The 24,278-nt window shown below is 36.6% G+C and overlaps 1 protein-coding gene across 1 annotated transcript in view; it reads right to left on the reverse strand.

Moving 5' to 3' along the window:
- Positions 1-24,278, reverse strand: part of b4galnt4a (beta-1,4-N-acetyl-galactosaminyl transferase 4a) — a 139,767-nt gene that overhangs the window by 46,738 nt on the left and 68,751 nt on the right. The window contains exons 3-6 of the mRNA XM_083545822.1: positions 20,657-20,752; positions 5,396-5,491; positions 4,243-4,333; positions 1,977-2,077 (exon numbers count right to left, since the gene is read on the reverse strand). Of these exons, the coding sequence (XP_083401948.1) occupies positions 1,977-2,077; positions 4,243-4,333; positions 5,396-5,491; positions 20,657-20,752 (384 nt within the window). The remainder of the gene's footprint in view (positions 1-1,976; positions 2,078-4,242; positions 4,334-5,395; positions 5,492-20,656; positions 20,753-24,278) is intronic.

Here is a 24,278-nt window from a genome sequence, read left to right on the forward strand (position 1 = left end):
GATAAAAGCACCTGCCAAATGAAATAAATGTAAATGTAAAATGCATCCATATAATTTTCTGCATACTGGACTGCTAGACTTAACCATTTTCATGTGTTTTTTTTTTTTTTTTTTTTATGTACATGAACTTTACCCAAATGTGGAATTACATGGATAAGAAAATTTCAGGTGCAGCAGAGGCAGAGATATTACACAAAACTAACATACTGCTCCTTTCACTCGTTTCTCTTTCTCTTTTTCTCCCTCCATCTTCTCTTCAGCTGACTAGCATGGGGCCGAATTGAAAAGAGAGTTTGCCTCAGGAGTCATGCTATTTTAAACATAGACCAGTCTATTGAGACGCATGCCCTCCAGACAACTTTCCATTACAGAGCTGGTCTTCACTGTGCTGTTGCTCGCCCCTGCTTTCTTGCTCTCTGCCCCACTGGATTTCTCCAAGAGCAGCCGCTGGGGCTACAGGAAATCACTAGGAATTCTGGACAGGCTGCAATTATTTAGCTAGATGAAGAACCGCGTGCCACCTCGTCTTTCCGATAGATCAAACACTTTCGTGGCAGGTTATTGAATCCTCTGCTCCGTGTGAGAGTGTGTTTGTGTGAGGAGGTGTGCTAAGAAGAAATGATCAATACACTGGCCTTGTATCAGAGCATGTACTCTCACACCCATGCAGGTACACACACACACGCACACACACACACACACACACACACACACACACACACACACACACACACACACACACACACGGCCCTCTCGGTGAACAGTTAAAAGCATGTTCACACAGGCATCGTTTTCTCCCCTTCACAGGCCTCCATTACTTTTTTGTCTCTGTAGACCATCTTCTTCACCAGAGGGAAATTTAATTAGCAAGTAGCTGCTGGCCATGCACTTTGATTAAAGTTACACACACTACAAAAAGGCTCACAGTCCACAAAGTGCAACAGCCAAGCTGATATTGTACCATTGATAAGAGACCCTGGTGTACCATTGGCTAGTTCCCTTTAGTGTCCATGGAGACCACTGTGTCAGGGTGAATCTGATTGAAAACCATTCTTCAGCACTCAAAGAAAACGGTATGATTAGAGCTCAAGGAGCATAGCAAAGAGGACAAAACTGGGTGAGAATTGCTAAAGTATAAACAAAAGAGGTCTTTTATAGGCAGCGCTCTGCATGTTTTTTATTTCGCACTCACAGCGGGGGCTAATGATGTACACTTTGTGATGGCTTGATATGAATAACCTCGCATTTTCACAATTCCAACATCTCTATTGAAATGAACTGGATCGCTCTGCTAGAACAGCAGGAGATCAAATGTTATGTTTATTTTTCCCACATTATTTCTTAGAGACCAAAAATCTCTCCGAAGGTATTAGCATGGGATTGGAGCACCCTGTGTCAGTATCATTATGCACAGAGGCTTCCAGAAAGTAATCATGTACCACATGTCTATGTAGATATTTTAGTGGTGGAGCTATCTTTCATTTAAAGATATGGGACTCCTTTTTAATTAAAGTCGAGTTGAATTTAATTATGCCATTGGCCTAATTTAGCATAAAGCTAATTTGTTTCAGTGCAGTCGCTTTGGAATGAAATGCACTGATCTGTTATTAAATATGCTGCTTGAGCCATGGGTCATGCATTCTTGCTTCAGAGCTGTTTCTGGGCATGTAGAGAAGAGATGGATTACTGATTAGATGTGTGTTATATGTGATAAAATCCTCCAGCTTGGTAATAACATACAATGTGAAAACCTGACCTTTTTACAGCATTGTAAATTAATCTCTGTTCTAAATCATGACTCAGTCTAACAGGCAGGTGCTAACAAGCTTACTGGGTGCTCTAGCATGCTTCAGTAAATGTTACCATGATCATAAAGGCATTTCCTTCACATTGTGTGATGTATACGGTTTAATTTATACTTTATTTGACAGGTTGCTGATGAATGATAAAGTTGTGTTTCTGAGGTAAAATCTTACCTGGCCCACGTAGACCAGCAGACGGGCGTTAAGTGGGCTCTCGTCTGAACTCAACCAGAATTCTGCGTTATCATCAGAGGCCACCGCGAACTGGAAATCCCCTAGAAAATTAAAAGACATAGAAACACAAAACATGTAGCAAATTGCAAGTTTTTTGTGTGAAACAGCAGTGTACAAAGTTTTTGTATCTATATACAGTACATTTTGTAAATACACTGAACAGCCAGAAACTTAATAACCATCCTTTAAAACCATTAAAACTCTTATCCTTACAGAAATTTTGGTACAGTGGTCCCCCATAACTCACAGGGTTTACGTTCTAATAATGAGTTCCGAAAATCTGTGAGCTTTGGACACACCCCCACAGCCTCTATGGTACTGTCAGGGATTCACCCTGCCACGCCCCCCTCTGTAGCTGTCAGGGATTCACCCTGCCACGCCCCCGTCTGTAGCTGTCAGAGATCCACCCTGCCACGCCCCCCTCGATAGCAGTCACGCTGCTTCCCAAGATTACCGACAGCTGTGGCTCATGAAAGATCAGACTACATAAACTCACGTTCTTGAGTCACAGGCTGTCGGTCGTTGTATTGTCATGCAGGTAAATCGCGTGGCTGCTCAAACGCCGGGATTCACCGCTGGCTATTTCTCCGAACTCCATTCCCTTATTGAAGTACTCATTGCCGAAAGCTTTACTTGCATTGGGATTAGGCGTTTGACATTCGCGCTCATAGTGGATACTTCGTTACGAGCGGATGTCTGGGTTTGCTTTTGTTTTCATTGGTGTATGAGTGTTTTGTTTTTTGCACCGCAAAAAAGAACATGATTGGACTTTATCTGCTTCCGCGTCTGCAGCCTGACAGGTACCTTCCTGAATTCATCCAAATTCAATAATAATAATACAATAATGTGTTTTTAAAAATTGTTATGAAATGTATTGGTGTAAACATAGTTTAAAATGTTATTCTTAAAGTTCCCGAACATTTGGTCCCCCTGCGGATTCCCACGAATTTTATGATAATCCACAACTTGCTGTTTGTTTGTATTTTCCGAACTGAGAATTATCTGGGGTTGAGTGTATTTGGCTAATAGCCTTATCCAGAGCGACTTGAAATAATCATATTTGTACAACTAAGCAGGTGATAGTTAAAGTGCCCAAAGTGCAAGATTAGTAGTGCAGAGACGTAAATTTAAGACCTTTTAGAAGACGAATTAGTAGTCCAAAGTCTAAATCCCAGAGCTTCACTACATCTGTCCTGTTCTGTCCTGGCAAAGACTGTACAAGACCTTTAAATGTGTGCTGTGGTAACAAGCACCAAAATACTATAAGCAGATCCTGCAAGTTGCCAGATATGTCCTTCAAAAACTTGGCACAAAAAAAAAAAAAAATCCAATGATGCTCAATCAGATTAAGATCTAGGGAATCTGGAGACTAATTAAACACTTGAACTCTTGGTCATGTTTCTAAAAAGATGTTTTACTAATTAACAATAGTTGAAGTATGGCAAGGTATAATGTCCTGCATAATCTTATAAAGCCACTGTCTTTAGGTTAGAGCATTTCCATTAGATAAAGGGTGTACTTGGTCTGCAGCAATGTTTAGGTAAGTTATATGTGTCAAAGTAACATACACATGAATGCCAGGACCCAAGATTTCCAGCAAACATTGCCCATAGCATTATTCTGACTCTTCCCTGTTTCTTCTAGTGCACCCTGGTGCCATCTTTTCCCCAGGTAAGTAAGGCACACACACACACACCCAGACCACTTCTGGTAGATACTAACTATTGGAATCAGGAACCACCTTGCAAGACCTGCCATTAAGAAAATGCTCTTTCCCATTCATCTATCATTCATCTATCACAGTGTAGTTCTCATCAAAGTCGCTCAGGTCTCTACACATGCCGATTTTTCTGCTTCCAAAGTCACCTTCGAGAACCAACTATTCTCTTGCTTCCTAATACACTTCACCCATCGACAAGTGTCACTGTATTGGGATAATCAATTTTATTCCCTTCACCTGTGAGTGGTTTTAATGTTATGGCTGATCAGTGTGTATCTGTAACTGCGTGGTGTAAGTGTACTTCAGACAGTGCAGGTGTGACAGAGTAAGGAGCCTTAGTTTGTAAACATAGCTGTTTCAGTAAATTCTTTTAGCTATGTGCACTGGATTCTAACACTCTACAACAGTGTTTACTCTGTTATAATTCTATTTTTATGATCGTCGACGTGAATGAGGTATGAGGATGTAGTTTAATTGAATGAATACCGTCTTTGTATGGATGAATGTAGCCAAATATTCTCAAGCCGTAGTTTTTCCATTTGGGAGCAACAGCCAGTTTCTTCACTACAGTTCTTGTCTGTGGAGGCAAACAAGAAGCAAATAATACTTGTGATTTTACGCATTTTTACACATGAGCACGCAATTACACACACACACACACACACACACACACACACACACACACACACACACACACACACACACACACACACAAGACAATGGTCTTATTTAAATCTGTGTGAATGTTTTTCATAAACAAAGCCGCACAGAACAAATTTACTGCCAGACTTGTTCGTCCTCATGTGCATATGCTCATGTAAATGCTTCCGTAAATTAATACTGAATACATTTTCTTGTAACCAGCTTGATAAACAATGTGCATTGTTGGAATAAGCTTCCAAAGGATGCTTGGCACTTTTTATCATTGTACTATTGTTTATTAGTAATCATGAGAGAAGTGGCCATAAGGCAGACTGGTTTAAAAAAATGTCTTGCTTACGAACCAAACAGGAGGCAAACCAGAAGAACAAGCATGGAGCGCAGGGTGCTGCTTGTTAGTGGCAAATATAAGGAAATTTATGACATATTAAATGGAAAATATTTCATTGCCTCGGCACTTGGCTATTTTTGGGGCTTTCAGTGGTATGCAATATAACTGCAGCAGTACAGTGGCAGCTCGCCTTCTCTCCGGTATACAAACAAGATTCTCATCACTATCTATATCTACTCTTTATAATAATATAAAGCAAGACAGCAAGCTAATTGTTGAGGTCATGATATGGTCGTGACATGTTGAATGGAGTTTATGACACTTATCTATTCTAATAATTATAAATGCAAAGTTTACTGAACATTTTTTAACATATGAAAATGTAAAAGATTTAGCACACAGATTTACATCTAATCAGCTTCCAATCAGAGTTATACAGATGACACCCAATACACTTTTAATAGAAAAGTGTATAATGACAAAACCTAGATGAAGATAATTATCTTAATACATGCGGTCATACTTGCTAACTCTAATTATTAATATTTCTTATGTGCGCTCTCTACAAAATAACAAATCCTGAAAATAAATGATTTCTGTTGCATGCATCACAAGGTCAATAAAACACACCTCAGGACTTATACTTACATGGGGATAGAGAGGAAAATGAAGGTTCCTTCTGAGGTGAGTGGTAGATGAGCCACACCAGTCTTCAAACACATGCAGGTTTGCCTGACCCTTATACTGTGAGGGGAGAAAGTAATAAAAGAAAGGGAGAGAGATAAAGAAATAATGTAGAGTTGACAATACAACACTATTCACTGGGTCAAAATGTAAAAAAGAAATGAGAAAAAGACTTTAGTGAAACTTCTCAGTTCATATGGGATTCCATTTATGAGACTATTATAAGTATGCGATTGAGATGAGTACAGGGAGCAGGGATAACCTGAGGAAAAGGAATATGAAGGAGGCTGCAACGTTAGTTCTCCACTCATCTTTCTACTGGGACAATTCACCTGCTAACCTGCTGCAGGAAGACCTGCAGTGCTCAAATCCTCAGAGAACAGCTTACACATTAATAATACAAAACTATATTCCAGGGCCTGTGAGGGCCGGCATGCTGCAGGGCACGCGCGCACACACACCCACACCCACACCCAAACACACACACACACACACACACACACACACACACACACACACACACACACACACACACACACACATACACACACACACACCAAGGGATCTGTTTTCACGGGCTCATAATTGTCACAAGTAAATCGTGATTAATCGAAAGGTAAAACATTTTTATCTGTTCTAAATGTACCTTAAATTAATACTTTTCACGTTTTTAATACTCTAATCAACATGGGCATGAACAAATATGGATGCTTTATGCACATGTATGTTTATTTTTTGTGAAACCAAACTCAACATAGAGCATGAAGACAAAATATTCTTGTAAATTTTTGAAAGAAATTATGGTGTTTTAAATTATGTAAATCATCAGGACACCAAAATTAACTTTTGCTATGTTTCCACATGGACGTTTTTTATAAATATATATATATATATATATATATATATATATATATATATATATATATATATATATATATATATATATATATATATATATGAGTGTGATATGATTACACATACGTGCATACACATACTTACCCCTGGTTTAATTAAAATAACTTTATATCCAATAAGACAATCTCATGGCAGAAGCACAATGCATAAATACACAAAGATACAGGTCGAGAGCTGAATCAATCTTCCCATTAAACATCAGAACAGGGAACAGGGATCTCTGTGACTTTAAATATGGCATGGATGGTGCCAGAAGCACTATTTCAGAAACTGCTCATCTCCTGGGGTTTTCACACACAACAGTCTGTAGAGTTTGCACAGAATGGTGCAAAAAACTAAATACATTGAGTGAGAACCAGTTCTGTGGGTGGAAATGCCATGCTGACAGGAGAGGCCAGAGGGAAAAGGCCAGTTTGGATCGAGGTAGGGGAAGAATATAGTGACTCTGTGTATTTCCGTGTTTCATTTGTTAATTTATGTTGTCTGATGTAGCACCTTGGTCTTGGGAGAACGTTGTTTCGTTTCACTGTGTACTGCACTGTATATGGTTAAAATTACAATAAAGCCTACTCGACATGGCTTTCATTCGCTTCATATTATTACATTTATCATATTATCATATATCTTTATAAGTAGAAAAACATCTCAGCATGCACAAAATTTCAAACCATGTAATGTTTGTGCTACAACAGCAAATTATATACTGCATATTTGTGTATGGTGTACCCCTGGTGAATGGTGCACTAAAACGTCTGTACATTTGTAGAAATGTTAATTATGATAACCAACAAAACTAAACCAAAAGCTACATGACTGCAGAGTTGATTAGTGCTAGCTGCAAGCATGTGGATGGTTTTCAATGTTGATTAAGCCAATTCAAATAACCATGGCCATGTCTTTAGCTTCATGATGGCTCATTTTTAGTCCTCTGTCTTAAGTCATGCTTTTCTCACACAAGGGAAGGCCATCGCTGAAGTTACTGTTTATTCTTTGCTGTTAACTTGCCATTGATTCCGATCTTTACTGCTGAGTTCCCCAAATAAAATCGATGAAAGAAGATTAGAGACAATCCTTCTACACACTTTTTTTACTGTCCTAAGCAGCGCTCTCTAAATTAAACTCAATTAAAACCTAGTTTTCCTACTGAGTGACCTGCTGCTCTATTTCTGTCTCTCCTGGTCCTCTGTTGCTAGCCCTGGGTTTCTGGGTCAGGAAAAGTTAAGTTGCCAAAATCTAGGAGGAGGCAAAACTAAGCCATATCCTGTAACTAATTCACAGCACCCACCAATTGCATCACTCTTCCCCTGTAGTCAATCAGAGCGCTTTTTTACTCAGCGGCCTAAAGCTGAATTTTATCCCTAAGTTTAAAGTAGGCCAGAGAGACAGGTAGAGAGACACATAAATACTTTATCACCATGTATTATTACAAAAGCCAAAATTTAGAGAAACACAAAAATTAAGATCAAGCAAGTGGCAGGACAATGATATCCCAGAGTGTCCCCATGCTTGTGTTAACAAGCTTTTATATTTACGCCGTCTTACCTAAAGACCCGATCATATTGTACTCCAAGATACTAAAGGGTAACAGTAAATCTAATAATCTGTGCTTGATAACTGTAGGCTGGATGCGAGTCTGCACTTACTCCCTTATTTCAGACCTGCCTGTCATCCTCACTTATCTCACTTTATTCTCACTTGGCAGAGGTGGCAAACGTGCACACAGCCTTTACTTAAGTAGAAGTACAGATACTCATGTTTTTAAAGACTCTGGTAAAAGTTGAAGTATTGACTATACATTTTACTAAAGTTAAAGTAAAGAAGTTTGGGCTCTGCCTTCTTAAGTTTACTTAAGTAAAAAGTAGCCATTACTCCCTCCTGTTTCAGTGTCACGTTGGTAAATAGACTTCACATCAAATTAATATTAGGGCTGTCAATCGATTAAAACATTTAATCGTGATTAATAGCACGAACGTCACGAGTTAACTCACGATTATTCGCAACTAAATCGCACATTTTTATCTGTTCTAAATGTACCTTAAATTAATACTTTAAAATTCTTTAATACTCTAATCAACTTGGACGAATACGGATGCTTTATGCAAATGTATTTTTATTATTATTGAAACTATACTCAATATAGAGCAAGAAGACAAAATATTCTCTATACTTGTAAATGTTTTAAAGATGTTATGATGTTTTAAATTACGTAAATCTTCAGGACACAAAATGGGACCTTAGCTATGTTTCCACACAGACGGTTAATGAGGTCATACCGGAGACATTGTACCTCTTCTAACTTTCATACTGATTACATAATCAGAGAATATTTGTATTTAGTTGGTTAATTTTTGTTTTTTTAAATGTAGGCATTTCAGGATTTCTCTCTCTCTATATATATATATATATATTTATTATGTCTACGTGGCAAATATTCACTGAGATTTAAGTTGTTTTATTTATATGTCTGTGTAGAGAGATGACAGAGGCAGAGACGGAAGAGAGCGACCCCTGTCTATTTGCTTTATTTTACAAAAGCACAGCGTTTTGTTGTTATTATGAGTGTATACAAATAAAAGTAGACATTTTACAAATTCGAATTATGTATTGCTTTTATCTGTATGATAAAAAACGACTTTAGATAGATAGAAAATATGTCACAAAACACGCCGGTGCATTTGTCAACCCCAGAGCATCATGGCAGATTTTGGTTCTGATTTAAGACTTGGCGCATCAGTAAAACAAATGTTTACTGATTAAAAAGAATTTTTCGGGAGAGTTTATTATTTTTATTTTTTTTATATTTCAGTAAAGCAAGGACGTCGTGAATAAATGTTGAATGTTAAACGAAATGTTGTGTTAAAGGTTTTTAATTTCCTACTTTTATATTTATTTATTTATATTTGTATTAAAAATGGTTACACAGAAATGCACGCTGTATTAATCACTCGTTAATATAAATTTGTGCCGTTAAAATTAATTTGCATTTTGAGAGCCCTAATTAATATATTAATACAAAACTAATTTCTAATTTTGTTACGGTATGAATGTATCCAGGCTGAACAACCACCACAAAGAACACAAGCAGAGAAAAGATGATGATGATCAGGAATGTCTCTGTTCTCATTCATCACTGACTCCCTCTGTCTCATCCACATTAATCCCATACTTCTTGTTGCCTTCTGTCTTGCTCATTGTGAGCTTCATAAACTATTCTACGTCTGTGGTGTGTGAGAGCCAGGAAACGATACACCAGTGGTAGATCGAAAAAACCCGCAACGACAGGAAATAGGTTGGAATAAGCAGAAAACTGTACGGTACAGTAAGTTACACATTACTTTCCACCTCTGTCACTTGACTACCATAAAGATCTGCACTTCCTAAAATCCCAAATCTCACCTTTGCTTTACTAGACAAATCTGACCTTCATTTTAAAGATTTGCACTTCCTAATAACTGGCAACCATAAAGCCTGATAGCTGCTGTAATCATAAAGTCTGTCCTTTGCTCATCCCAGGTCTTTAATTTCCAATATCTTAAAAAAATATATATAAAAAACTATTTTTAATTCACTTAGTAATGTTTGTCTTTACTTTATAAGTCTGCTGTCATTCAGATGACGATATTTGGTTATTTTCAAGGATTTGTTTGTTACTGATGCCTTGGGCTTACTCATTACTCATGCTTTGTGACAATGTCTACTGTTAAAAACACAATGCAAATAAAATTGAACAGAACAGAAAAACAGGAAGTACAGCAAAATAAAACAGAATCAACAATAGATTAATTGTATATTTCATATAGTATACTGTATACCGTCTACTAGTTTTGCATACACTATATCGCCAAAAGTAATGGGTCACCTGGTCGTAAGTATGGTATGTGATTTTTGACCATTGCTTTTCACATTTAATCCCAATTTGCTCTTATAATTCCTTTCACTCTTCTGGGAAGATTTTGGAGTGTGCTTATGTATATTTGTGTTCATCAGCCACAAGGGTGTTACGAAAGGCAGGTACTGATGTACAGTAGGTGAGGAGGCCTTGGGTGCAGTCAGCGTTCCAATTCAACCCAAAGGTGTTTAGTAGGGATGTGATCAGAGCTCTATAGCAGGCCACTCAAGATCTTGCTCTTAAAAGCATGTAAACCAGATCTTTAAAAAGCTCAACTTGTGCACAGGGGCATTGGCATGCTGGAACAGGTTTGGGTTTCCTATTGCAAGTAAATGCTAAATTTTATTATAGCGCATCTAAAGACGTCCTATACAATTGAGTGCCTCCAGCTTTGTGGTAACAGTTTGGAAAAGAATCACATATAGCAGGAAAGGTCAGGTGACCCAATACTTTTGGCAAAATAGTGTATAAGGTCTGACAGCAGCCCAGGTCTTCTGCAGTAACTCTGAACCTCTGTGTATGTTTTACATCCTTGCGACAATCCCTAAAATAATGTAATGGTTGAAGCAACAACCTCACTGTAAGTAGCTTCACTCTCTTTGTTTCTCTATCCCTCTCTCCACCCCTCTCACACAAAGACAAATACACACACATGCTCCCACAGCATGCTTCTAATCTATGTGCCTTAGTCTTTACACCTGTCTCACTCGCTGTACAGCTGGAGTTATGGGTGTATTATTCTGTTTAAAATGGTAGTGTGTGAGTGTGTGTGTGTGTGTGTGTGTGTGTGTGTGTGTGTGTGTGTGTGTGTGTGTGTGTGTGTGTGAGTATGTGTGTGTTCAGCTGCTATGTAAATCTAAAAGCTCTGAAGACATGCCAACTGCTAATGACTCTGAGAGACCAAAGCCATTCCACCCACCAGACTCTCATTATACATGCCCAAAATGTGTGTGTGTGTGTGTGTGTGTGTGTGTGTGTGTGTGTGTGTGTGTGTGTGTGTGTGTGTGTGTGTGTGTGTGTTTGTTACCCTTGAAATGTTAAATAAAAGGCAAAAACACCAATACCCATACCCACACTCATACCCACACACACAGTTACTAACAGGAGGTTTATATATTTTGTTTTTTTCTTTATTATATAAGAGGTTCATCGTTTCTAAAGCAAATCCGTCCTGAAAATGAGTCTCCCTGGTGATTCTACTGTACCTCATGTTTAAAAAGCATCCTGGTATCCATGTTGACTTTCCTTGAGTACAAGAGTATTTAAATATATCTTATTATTTAAAAGAAACTTAATTTAATTACCAATTAAATTCTTTTGTCTTAAATTCTAAACAAATGCTGACTAACACTTAATGCTGCTCAATGAAGTGTTATAAAGAAATAGCACACTTCTCTCCCAGCCAGTCACAGCATCCCATGTGCAATTGCTAAAACTTTATTTCAAATAAAAGGAAGAACATTACTTAAAAAAAGATTTTATTTATTTATAGTTTATTCTATTCCCTGATGTGCACTGCTGATTGAGTGACTCTCTTAGAAAGTTTGCTCAGTTTTGTTTCTCAAGAAGCTGAGCTTCACTAATGCATGTACATGCTTTTAGCAGATACCGACTCTATATTTAACCTAATAGCGTTCCAAATGTAGAACGACTGTCTGTCTGTCTGTCTCAGTCAGAAGCAGTATCCTCTCTCAAAGTAGCTTTGATGATATGCTAAAACACCTGAACGACCTTGACACCACTCATTCAGGGTCGATCGCTGTTCAGCCCAATAGATTATCAGAACCTCGACTGTATTAGACATCCTCCACAGTTCATGCACATCAGCCACCTACCTCATGCATCACTCTCCACATCCCATCACTAGCTCTAAAAACAGGTTGCCAGGTGACATAAATGTGGCACCACCCTTCAAAATGACAAGCTGTCACCCATTTGTTACCCATAATCCCAACGGGACGAGGCGTGTGTGACGTGAAGCTCTCAAAAATTGCTATGGGCATCTAATGCACCTTTATTCCCCGGTGGCAAAACCTCAGATGCATTTTAACGAGTAGGCTCCATCATAAATGTTCCATCAGAATGTGCGCTGGAGAGGAAGTGGCGCTGCAGATAGGACTGTATATTACAGATGCCAGATAAAGATCATCTCCCGGCTGCACATGACCTTTTTCCCTGCAATAATCAGTCCCCAGGAGAGAACTGCAATATAGAAGACATTCACTTTGATTGCATGATGGTATGTAATGCCTATGGGTAACTGCCACACCAAACTGTTGGTTATGATAAGTGAAGGGAGATGGAGAAAAACAAACAGAGTTGAGGAAAGAAAAATTATTATTTGGAAATAAAATAAGGAAAGGGAAAAAAAGAGATGCAGGGTTTTTATTTAATAAATAAATAAAAGATACTCTAAGTTCTGTTTGTCTACTCTAAAATAAGGCTAATTCTTATAACCTTGAAAGAAAGTAAGTAAAGGAAGAAACAAAAAAATAAAAAAACAAAATAACTAAAAAAAAAGGAAGAAAATCTATGTAAAATTAAGGAAGAGATTGAATAAGATAGGAGAAGTAAGGAAGGGTACAAGAAGAGGAAAAAATATATATAATATAATCAAATAAGTTTGAACAATAAGTTTAAAAAAAAAAAAAATGGTCAAAATGTGAGCAGTAAACAAAGGCAAAGAATTCAAAAGGATAAAAGCAATAAAAAAAAAAGGAAAGGAAAGGAAAGAAACAACAGTACGGTAAAATGGGTGAGGAAGCTAATAAACGGAATCATTAATGCAAACCATTATTCCGAACAAACATATCTCAATCGCCGAAATAGCACTTGAATGCTCCTCATTATCACCATAATGAACTCATTACGAACTCAATAATAACTTGTCTTTTATCTGTTTCCAGTAGGAAAGCGATGAATACATTTTTTTTTCTAAATGAGAGATGCTGCTCAATGCCTGTGATAAGACCATGCTATAGACAATCCAATCGCTCCAGCCGATAAATTTCAGCATGTCTATTTAGACTCGAGTCAGATCCTGGACATCTGTTAATCCATAGAGGACAGGGGTCATCTCAGCTTTCAAAATATCCTCACAAATGTCAGAGGAGGGGGTTTTGTGTTTTAAGGACAAGACAAACTGCAAAGGTGAACAGCTAACAAAGTGCACAGCAAAAATACACATTTCTGTGCACCACAAAACAGAAATGATCTCAGTCTTGCATTATGACAATTTTATAGAAAATTGTTTAAGTCGAGTGAATTCAGAATGCGAGATGGGGGATATGGTAAATGTGCTCCGGTCTGCTTAACCGTCTGGCTGGTAAGCCGAACGCGTGTGGTAATTAGCTGTGTCTTGCCAGCAGCAGGTCATTACTACAGCATAATGGTATTTGGCAGACGGTGGCATTCAGGCTCGGCATGATTGCTCCATGTCAGAGACTGTGCTGCTTTTGTGGCCCTTTCACACACACCTCAGACCGGCTCTTCAGCTGTTCTCACTGTGGTTAAGAGTTAGCTGGTTAACTGCCAATAGCAGCTGCTCCTTATCTAACATAAAAGGCATGATTTCTAGCCTGTGCTAATAACAACAAACGAGTCTAGATCCTAATAATAAACGATGCACTGTAGATCATGATCTTCATGGTCACATGTCAAGACTACTCTCAATGTTTATGTAAACTAACAGTAACACAGTTTCCCATCAGGGACTGATAAGACAATCTTCACATATTAGTGGGATATGAGTCGGATGTCAGGGTAAAAAAATAAATTACACAAAATATTTGTAAAGAAAATGTAATTACTCAATGTAAATGCAAGTCGTGTTCTGAAATTCTACTAGTTGTTATCAGGTTTAATTTCATAATAGAGCAAAGTGCTTAACACCACATTTCTATTTGAAGGTGTGACAACGGCTAATAAGGGATACATACTGAATGTAAGATACTGTATATCATTAAAAGAGAAATAAATATCGTCAGAAGATTGTTGTTTGTAATCTTAAATGCAGTCAATGTATGAAGTTATGAGTGTTATGTATAGAGTTATGTGTGGGAAATAGGATTATAATTGTAAGATATGAAGTTTTGAGTGTAAGGTAGGAGGGTATGATTATACAGTCTGGCTGAGTATAAGGGGTTATGAGTTTAATGTATAGGGTTATAAGTGCAAGATACAGGGTTATGAGTAAAGTATGGGGTCATAAGTGCAAGATACAGGGGTTTATGAGTGTAATGTATTGGTTTGTAAGTAATATATGGGGTTATAAGTGTAAGATATAGATGAGTGTGAGATATGGGGTTATAAATGCAAGGTATGGAGGTATGGCTGTATGAATAAAAGATATAGAGATATGATGAATTTAATGTATGGATTATGACTGTAATGTACAGGGTTATAAGTATAATGTACAGGGCGATGAGTGTGAGGTGCAGTGTTATGAGTAATGTATTAATTATTACTGTAAAATATAGGGTTATGAGTATAATGTTTTGGGTTATGAGTGTAATATACGAGTGTTTTCTGTTGTAACTTTGAGTAATTGCCAAATGAAAAAAAATATTTGTAAACAAATTAATTTGGTCAATGTGTGATCATAACCCTATAAAATATTTAGAAAAATATATTTTTTTAAAGCCTATCGTAAATAAATCGATATAAACAGGTAATGAAATCAGATTTGACAATACTTTCAATCAAAATCATGGGTATATTTTATGCCATGAACTCAGTGTGAAGTTGAGTGACACCAAACAAGGAACAATCTGACTTAAAGCTTGACACCATCACACTTTGTGGTGGCTTTTTGGCATTTAAAATAAATAAATCTCAACAGCAGAGAGTCAACCAGATGTCAGTATCAAATCAGAATCAGTATCAGTGAGAATGAAGCATTATTTTAAAAATGGAAAAGTGTGATTTGTAGAATAGAAATGTTCAGGCTGACCTTACATTTGCTGCTCTACCATTAGTACTGCTCAATTGACAAAATAAAACAAGTTTTTTTTCCACATGGTTTACAGACGGTTTGCATCACTTACCCTATTGCCTGAGGCAAATGAGGTGCGCCAAGATTATCTGTCAGTCATTCACCTAGAACTCGAGCAATCTGGCTCGCTGTAATGCTCCTTGAGTTCACAGTAAATTGCCGCCCCATTATTTTAAGCAAGACAGCCAGAACTAGGCAACAATGATTAGAAAGGTAATTCTACCATAGCACTATGTGCCTGAAATGATATTCCTCAATTGCAAATTGACTTTGAGACACCACTGGGGAGTGTGCCTCTTCAGTCACTGGCAATTTAAAAAAGAAATCTAAAAAATAAACCTGGCAAAGATATTTTATTAATACAAGGCAGTAATGTTGCAGGTGCTCTGCTCTATATCTGGCCTGGGATGTGATACACAGAATACATTGCACCAGAATTTAAAACAATTTACAGATATAGTAATTTACAAGACTTCCCAAAGGTATATATAATATGTTCATCTGGTAATGTTGAGAAATATATATAGAAAAATATTATATGTTTATAGTCAATTTATTTTCAATACTGGAAAGAAATTGATTCTTCGATGCTGCTATATTTTCTTCCACAAAATTGGAAAAGGAACTGAACTTCTCAGATCTTACCCTTCGCATTAAAGAAAACATAGCGGTTAAAAAAGCCTAAAGTGATGTTTTTACATGTGGTTCATGTCCCTGATCAGACTATGAATGATTCATCACTATCAATCACTTAAAAGGCCCACTGTTAAAGCTCCTCTGATTCTGTCTGTCACTATGCATCAAATAATATCATATATCATTTCCCTGTCCTCTCTCCACAAACGCATTCAGCCCGTATCACTCAGAAATATTATATCAGGACAAAACTTTCACATTGAAATCCAGTGACTTTGTGTAGCAAAGGTTTATGTTGCCATCTCACACTTCCAGGTTCTATGATTCTATCCTGAGCTAAGGATACTACACGTGTTGTGTTTCACAAATCCAGATTTTCTGATTTCTCTTCTGCCTTATAAAACATGCATGTTCGTGGCTATGCAAAATTTTCCCTAGGTGTGTGTGTTCATGTATAGTGCTGATTGTTCCAGAAATCATAAAGATGGCTTTAACTCCAACTGCTATAATTTTATAAGGACTGCAAATGACCAGTTTTTTTACTGACATTTCATTCCAGTTTTATTACTATCAGTAAACAGTTGATAATTAAAAAAATATATACGTAATGTTCAAACTATATAATAATGAATTCTTTATTAGATTCCTGCACTTTTTGACCACACAAGTTACAAGCAGATAAAAATGAGTTTCCTTTGGAGTCTATTTCCTTTTCTCCTTACATCATCTCAAGTAAAGTCAAATGGCTTTATTGTGATTTCAGCCATATACAGTACAGGACACAGTGGAAGGAAACAACTACTGAACCTACTGAAAGGTGCTACTATAAACGGTAAATGGTATTAATGCAGCATCAGTTTTGAGTGCAAACAAAACGCCCATTTGATAGTGAATAACGTGTATGTAAATATTTGTTGACAAAGAAGCAGCAGTAATTTGTGTAAAAATTGCAATTGTGTGTGTGTGTATGTATGTGTGTGTCAATCAGCCCAATCTCTCATTGAAGAGTCTCATGCCTTGTAGAAGTAACAAGCAGGAGACATACTTGGGTGCTTGGAAGACATGCATTTATCACTAAAATTGCTTTTTGAAACCATTTGAAACAGAAAAAATGCACACTAAGACAACTTTACGTCGACCGCTCGCGAGAGTGGGGCATGTTGCACGAAATTTGACATATTTTTAAAATTTTGTCGTATCGCTATTTCATCGTGATATATCGAAAAATCTTAAGTTAAACCAACGTAACTCTGGGACCATCTCTATACACACACACACACACACACACACACACACACACACACACACACACACACACACACACACACACACACACACACACATTCAAACATGGTTTTCTATAACTGTGTATTTATCAACTTTTTTTTCTAAGATCCTTCAACGTCAGACTCCCACTACAGAATCAATCTTTACATGCCAACTTACATTTAAATACTTTGCTACATCAAAGTGTCTGAGGTGGTTTAGGTGGAAGCAGAAGTACTATTACAAACTGCTTCTTCAACTGCAAGTAGATATTACAGGGATAACTCACAATAATACATTTTGGCTACTCGATTACTTGAGGGCTAAAAAGGAGACATGCAAGAAGACTTTATTTCATTTTAAACTCACAAAGTGGGAAATTAAGATCTGTCTTTATTCATTAATAGCATGTCTGACATAGTCTTTTAATACTACATCTGCCACTAAATCACACACACACTGGTGAGAAGCTGGTGTTGGATCTATGATAATCGCAAATGTTGAGCTATTTTATGAGTTGCTTAGTAGCTCCTGGTTCCATAATCTCAAATGACTATAAAACTGTAGAAAGAACATTACTCACAATCATTGTGTACAACTGTCTGCTGTTTCCTACATTACCAGTTGTTTTTGTCATGCTGATCAAAATATAGTATATTATTTTGAACATAAATAAGCCGCAACTGTCTATAAGCGACAGGTGTCTACACTGAAACTAATGAACTTTACACAGGCTTTAACGAAAGACACGTTACACACGGTGTAACGGGTGAAATATGTTGCGCTTCCTTTAGGAGCATAGCAGTATTTTGGGAATACCCTGGCACTGCATTTTCCGGTATTACTGCATGTGTGCAAGACGAGGAATATGTCCTTATTATTTTCTGATGCTCATTTCTAAGTTTCTTTGACTAACCCGTAACGCTGTTGCCAAGAAAAATTAAAAAGCACGAGTTTTGGAAACCTGTCTGTGCTTATATGATTTCTGTTGCAACTGGAGTTAGTGAGCTCTCCCTTCACCCAGACTCAACGTGTTACAACGGCTTGGATCTAAACAGTAGCCGACCAAGAAAGTCATTGTTCACTGTCTTCCTTCTTCCCTTTACAACTATTTCTCTCGGGAGTTTATCTTTTGGCATCATCCTGCGTTTAAAAAAAAAAAGTTTTTTCTAGCGATGCCGTGCAGCTCAGAACACAGGTGAGGTGCGTTTTTCCGTTTTCCGTTCGGAAATTTCATTGGTCTAATGTTATGGGGTTCAGTTTTTTGGCTTGAAGTTTGTGAAACCGGGAAAAACCCAGGAAAAATTCCTTATAGTCCAAAAAATACGGTGTACTGGTTTCACCTTTGTTTAACCTTTATTTGTTTAACCTTTATTTTTACAGGCAAGTCATTAAGAACAGGTTCTTATTTACAATGGCGGCCTGACAAGTGGAATAACCACTTAGGGAAAGGGAAGTAGGGCTAAAATAAATACAAAACATAAAAAAAAAAATACATAGAAAATTAACAATTACATAAATACATTTTTAAAACAAAATTATGTAGAAAAACAACTGCATATATCCATGAACAAATATGATATCATATTTTTAAAGGTTGAAATTGGAATGAATTTATCCAGTTTGAGGGTATTTTGCAAAGCATTCCAGTCGCGAGCGGCAGCAGATTGAAAAGATGCAAGACCAAATGCAGAGTTGGTTTTAGGAATGCTTCATTGAAAACGAAGTGAGGACCGGGTGTTATATGTGACAGGCTTTAGCTGCAGCAAGTGACCTAAGTAAGGAGGTGAGTGGCCGAGAAGGGTCTTATAAATGAACGTGAACCAGTGAATTTTACAGGGATTGTGAAGGGAGGGCCAGTTAACAGATGAATATAAAGCACAGTGGTGTGTATTGAAAGGAGCATTTGTGGCAAACCTGATAGCAGAATGGTAAAGAGCATCAAGTTTTGATAGGGTGGACTTACAAGCAACCCTATATATAGTGTCTCCATAATCTAACATGGGTAGAATGGTCATTTGAATAAGAATAAGTTTGGCAGAAGTGGTGAAGGAAGAGCGGTTTCTGTAAAAGAAACCAAGCTTGGCTTTGACCTTAGATTGCAGCTTTGATATGTGGATAGAGAAAGAAAGTGAAGTTTCCAACCAGATGCCCAAGTAGTTATAAGCAGTGACTTGTTCTAAAATATCCCCCTTGCAGGTGGCGATGTTAAGGGCAGGAGGAGGCGTAGTACCCCTACGGCAAAACCACATGCTTTTTGTTTTGGAGGTATTGAGAGTGAGTTTGAGTTGTGTAAAAGACTGCTGTAGTTGGTGAAAGCTATGTTGCAGGGTAGCTTGAACAGCATCAGGGGAGGGACCTATGGCATAAAGGATTGTATCATCGGCATATAAGTGAATGAGTAAATTACCAACTGCCTGGGGAATGTTATTAATATAAATTGAGAAAAGTGTGGGACCAAGGAGGGAGCCTTGTGGGACCCCCTTGGACACCTGAATAGTCTTAACCCCGAAAACATCTCGGCATCAGTTCATTGCATAAGTCATTTATTGCAAAATAGTTAAACCAGTTGTCATAATCTGTCAAGCTTAAATTTATATTAAACTTTTTTTGGTAAATGTTTCTTGAATTGATGAATTGTGCAGATAAATCTTGAATGTCACTGATGAAGGAGAGTGTATGGCATCAGATCAACCAATTATCAACTATTTCTCTAAAATAGGTCAAAGCTGAATCTTGTGAACCTTCATTTGGCAACAGAGCAAAACTATTCATTCTGATGGGAATGTGATGTTTATTGACACAAATACTTACTTTTGAGAGATACTGTACGTACAGGCTTTTGCAAGAAATCCAATGTTTTGTGCTGTTTGTACAAATTGTTTTAAGAATGCACTCACTGGTTTGCAAATATTGAGGATGATTTAAAAATGCTCCAAAGCAACTGTAATGTGCAAGAATCACTGTTAACCCCATAAGAAAAAGAACAGCTCGATCATTTCTATTTAAAAGAAGAACACTTCTTCTGAATTACTAATTTTGTTGTGGACAAATGGTTTTGTACTGCACACACAATACACTCACTAGTAAAGTAGCTTTTACACTATTATTTGGCATTTGGGAAACATGGACATGGAATATATGATTCAGGTAATTTAGCTAGCTAACATGTAGAAATAAGGTCTTGTACATGGACAATAAAAAGGCAAAAGGACAACTGAAATAAGACAGAAATGCCAAGAATGTCAACATTTTCCTCAAATGTGTTGGTCATTTACTTAAAAAACATGCATGCATAGTGCTATCAATTCTCATGTTGAATAGAAATGACAGTGAACTAATGTTAATAAAAAAACATTTCAACACAAATTTTGAATTCTAAACTGCTACTAAAACACGCTCAAGGATGCCAGGTAAGACCTGGAGTTATCGAAACACATGCACAAACACGCTGTTTTATTTTGGGAAAGTGATCATTATGGTGCCAAATTCCTAATCAAAGTAAAGCGCAATGATGCAGGCTAACCTCAGGTTTCCATGGCAACTTCTTGTGCTTCTTCGCAAGGAACTTCAGGATCTCAGACTGATCTCTGTCAGCTGCACTGACGTGAAGCTCGTCCTCCTAAAAGAGAGAGGGAGAGAGAGACAGCAAAAACAGCAGGTAAATCATATGTAATCAATTAAAAACTTCAGTGCCACTTTGATTTGATGTTTGTTTTAACTCACACTTTGGATCGCTCTTGAGATACTCTTAGTGTTGTTTTATTGTTGATATCAGACCTGTACCTTACTGTCATTTAGCAATATTTAAAAACTTTCAAATAACACTGCAGATAAGATACTGTTAATCCCATGCAGATATTCTCCTCTTCATTGAATAAGAATTAAGCAAAAAGCTCTGTGGAATTGAGCATCATATCAAATATATATCATCATATCAATAAACCTTTGGAATTCAGAAATGTTGCATTTGGAATCATGAAATCCATTATAATAATATAAAAAGTGTATTTAAAGATTTTGTGACAGTATGTTGTGGTCAAGCATCAGAAGGGAGGCATTAGATAGAAAGAGTAGAAAATTTGTGAGTGTCTACACCTGTACATCACTGTCACATTCAGACTAAGTATATTTCCATCATTCGAATGGCTTCCAATGTCCAGAGAAAAAGAGAGACATAACTGGTAAAAGGTTCTCTGATAATCTGAGCTGAGCAAAGCTAAACTGACCTGGTGACTTTGGTATCATGCATGACACTACAGCAAAAGCACCTGTTTGAGTTCACCAGCTGATATCTCAAACAAGATCTCAAGAAAAGTGTGTTTAAAGAGTTCATTCCAGGTGCAGAGCAGATGCGTTGCAGACATTTTGACATCTGGTATCCGATTACAAAATGCATTGATTAAACTTCTGTTCATTTTGCAATCGTGTGCAGCTATCAAATATCTTATTTAAAGCTTGTGTGAAATCGTTTTGAGATATCAATGTTTAGGCAGACTGATTATTTTTTACAATCAGGTTGTTAAACTGGCTCCTTACACAGTAGATATATATATATATATATATATATATATATATATATATATATATATATATATATATATATATATATATATAGATATAGATATAGATATAGATATAGATATAGATATACAGTACAGACCAAAAGTTTATATATATTATATATACAGTACAGACCAAAAGTTTATATATATATATTATATATACAGTACAGACCAAAAGTTTGGACACACCTTCTCATTCAAAGATTTTTCTTTATTTTCATGACTATGAAAATTGTAGAGTCACACTGAAGGCATCAAAACTATGAATTAACATATGTGGAATTATATACATAACAAAAAAGTGAACTGAAAATATGTCATATTGTAGGTTCTTCAAAGTAGGCATCAAGAAAATGCCAAGAGTGTGCAAAGCAGTAATCTAAGCAAAAGGTGGCTACTTTGAAGAACCTACAATATGACATATTTTCAGTTGTTTCACACTTTTTTGTTATGTATATAATTCCACATGTGTTAATTCATAGTTTTGATGCCTTCAGTGTGACTCTACAATTTTCATAATCATGAAAATAAAGAAAACTCTTTGAATGAGCAGGTGTGTCCAAACTTTTGGTCTGTACTGTATATATATATATATATATATATATATATATATATATATATATATATATATATATATATATATATATATATATATATATATATATATATATATCTTCAGAATAGAGAAGAACCAAGAGTCCTGGAATTAATAGTTGTGCCCCCCCACAGAGCCCTGATCTCAACATCAAGTCTGTCTGAGATTACATGAAGTGACAGAAGAAAGCCTACATCTACAGAAGATCTGTGGTTAACTCTCCAAGATGTTTGTTCTAAAACAACCTACCTGCTGAGTTCCTTCAAAAAATGTGTGCAAGTATACCTAGAAGAATAAATGCTGTTTTGCAGGCAAAGGCCTGGTCGCACTCTTTCACTTTTTCTTCTGTTCATTTACTTTCCATTTTGTTATTTGATAAAAAAACAACAAAAAAAAAAGACTATTAACATTTCTATTTTTGAAAGTTTGCATTTTCTTAATTTACAGCATTTTTTTTTTTTTACACCTGCCTTAACTTGCACAGTACTATAGATATTGAGGACACCTAAACACAAGATCAGTGTGCTTTTTAAACATCCTATTCCACATTTATCCACATTTTATACCCATTTGATGTTAAAATAACCTCCAATTTTCTGGGAAAATATTCCACTAGATTTTAAAATGGGGTCATTAGTAAAGTCAGGTACTGATGTAGGGTGAGGAAGTCTGGGTTGTAGTCAGTGTTCCAATTTATCCCAAAGATGTTTAGTAGGGTTAGGGTGAGAGCTTTACAGCAGGTCACTCAAGATCCTTCAACCAATGTAAACCATATCTCTGTAGAGCTGGCTTTGTGCACAGGGGTACTGACATGCTGGAACAAGTTTAGGTCTCTTAGTTTAAGTCAAGAAAAAATTTTATACTACTGCATCCAGAGACATCATATACAATTGTGTGCCTCTAACTTAGTGGTAACAGTTTGGGGAAGAATCTGAAAAGTTTATCCATATAGTGAATACATAAGACCAAGATTTAGCCAGAACCCCAGCATTTAGTACTCAGTACTAAACAAACAAACAAACAAATAAACAAACACTTCTGTGTTTTGTGTCATGTATTTCTAAAACATTTGAAGTGGTTGATGGAAATATTTAAAAAACTCATTAAAATTAATAAAGTAAAATCAAATTCAACCAATACAAACATTTTCTTTTTCTTTACAGCAATAAATGTCAGATTTTTGAAAGGTTGATTTAGGAAATCATTTGTCTTTCATAAATGATATGCATTCCACATTAAGTATACAGTATACATCTCTCATTTTTAAACCAAGGTCATTTGGGACTTATCTCTATTGCACAATTGTTTGGCTTGTTTGCTGAAAGTGAGACCTCTTCAGTTAATTCGCAAGCACTTTATTTCCATTTAAAAGCATTGTGTGGAAGATAAAGGCACATCTTTATTAATGTTGAGCACACCTCATATCAAACACCGCAAAACTCACACAGCTCTTTCCTCTTACTAAGAAAAATAAAAACACTCACTCACCGTAGCTTGAGCTTTTGAACTTTTGAACTTTCTTACCTTATTCAATTTCACTTCAAACATTTTCTCAGTTCAGCTAATGGAGCCTAAGTGCAGAAATCAATACTAAACTTATAGGAGAAACATTTCCATCAAAGAAGAACTCAATCATAGATTTGGCTCAATGTCAAGGCACGGGCCTTTCTCCTGGCTTTGCTTTGCGTCAGCGTTTTTTTTTTTTTGTTTTAACGTTGTGCCGGAGGACATGAAGCCATTAACAGGGGATAAAACATCGTTATTGCATTTCCCTGCTGTATTTTAATCTCATTGTTTGCACGCAAAATTTTGCACGTCAGATTTCAGTGCTAAAGTTTAGGTTAACTGTTTAAACAACCAGATGTTTATATATACACACACACACACACACACACACACACACACACATACACACACACACTAACACACACTTCAGTTCCTATCAAATGTTTCGCCTAGTCCTTTATTGCTTTAAAAAAAAAAAAAAG

The sequence above is a fragment of the Silurus aristotelis genome (assembly GCF_946808225.1).
Source record: "Silurus aristotelis genome assembly, chromosome: 7".
Taxonomy (NCBI): Eukaryota; Metazoa; Chordata; class Actinopteri; order Siluriformes; family Siluridae; genus Silurus; species Silurus aristotelis.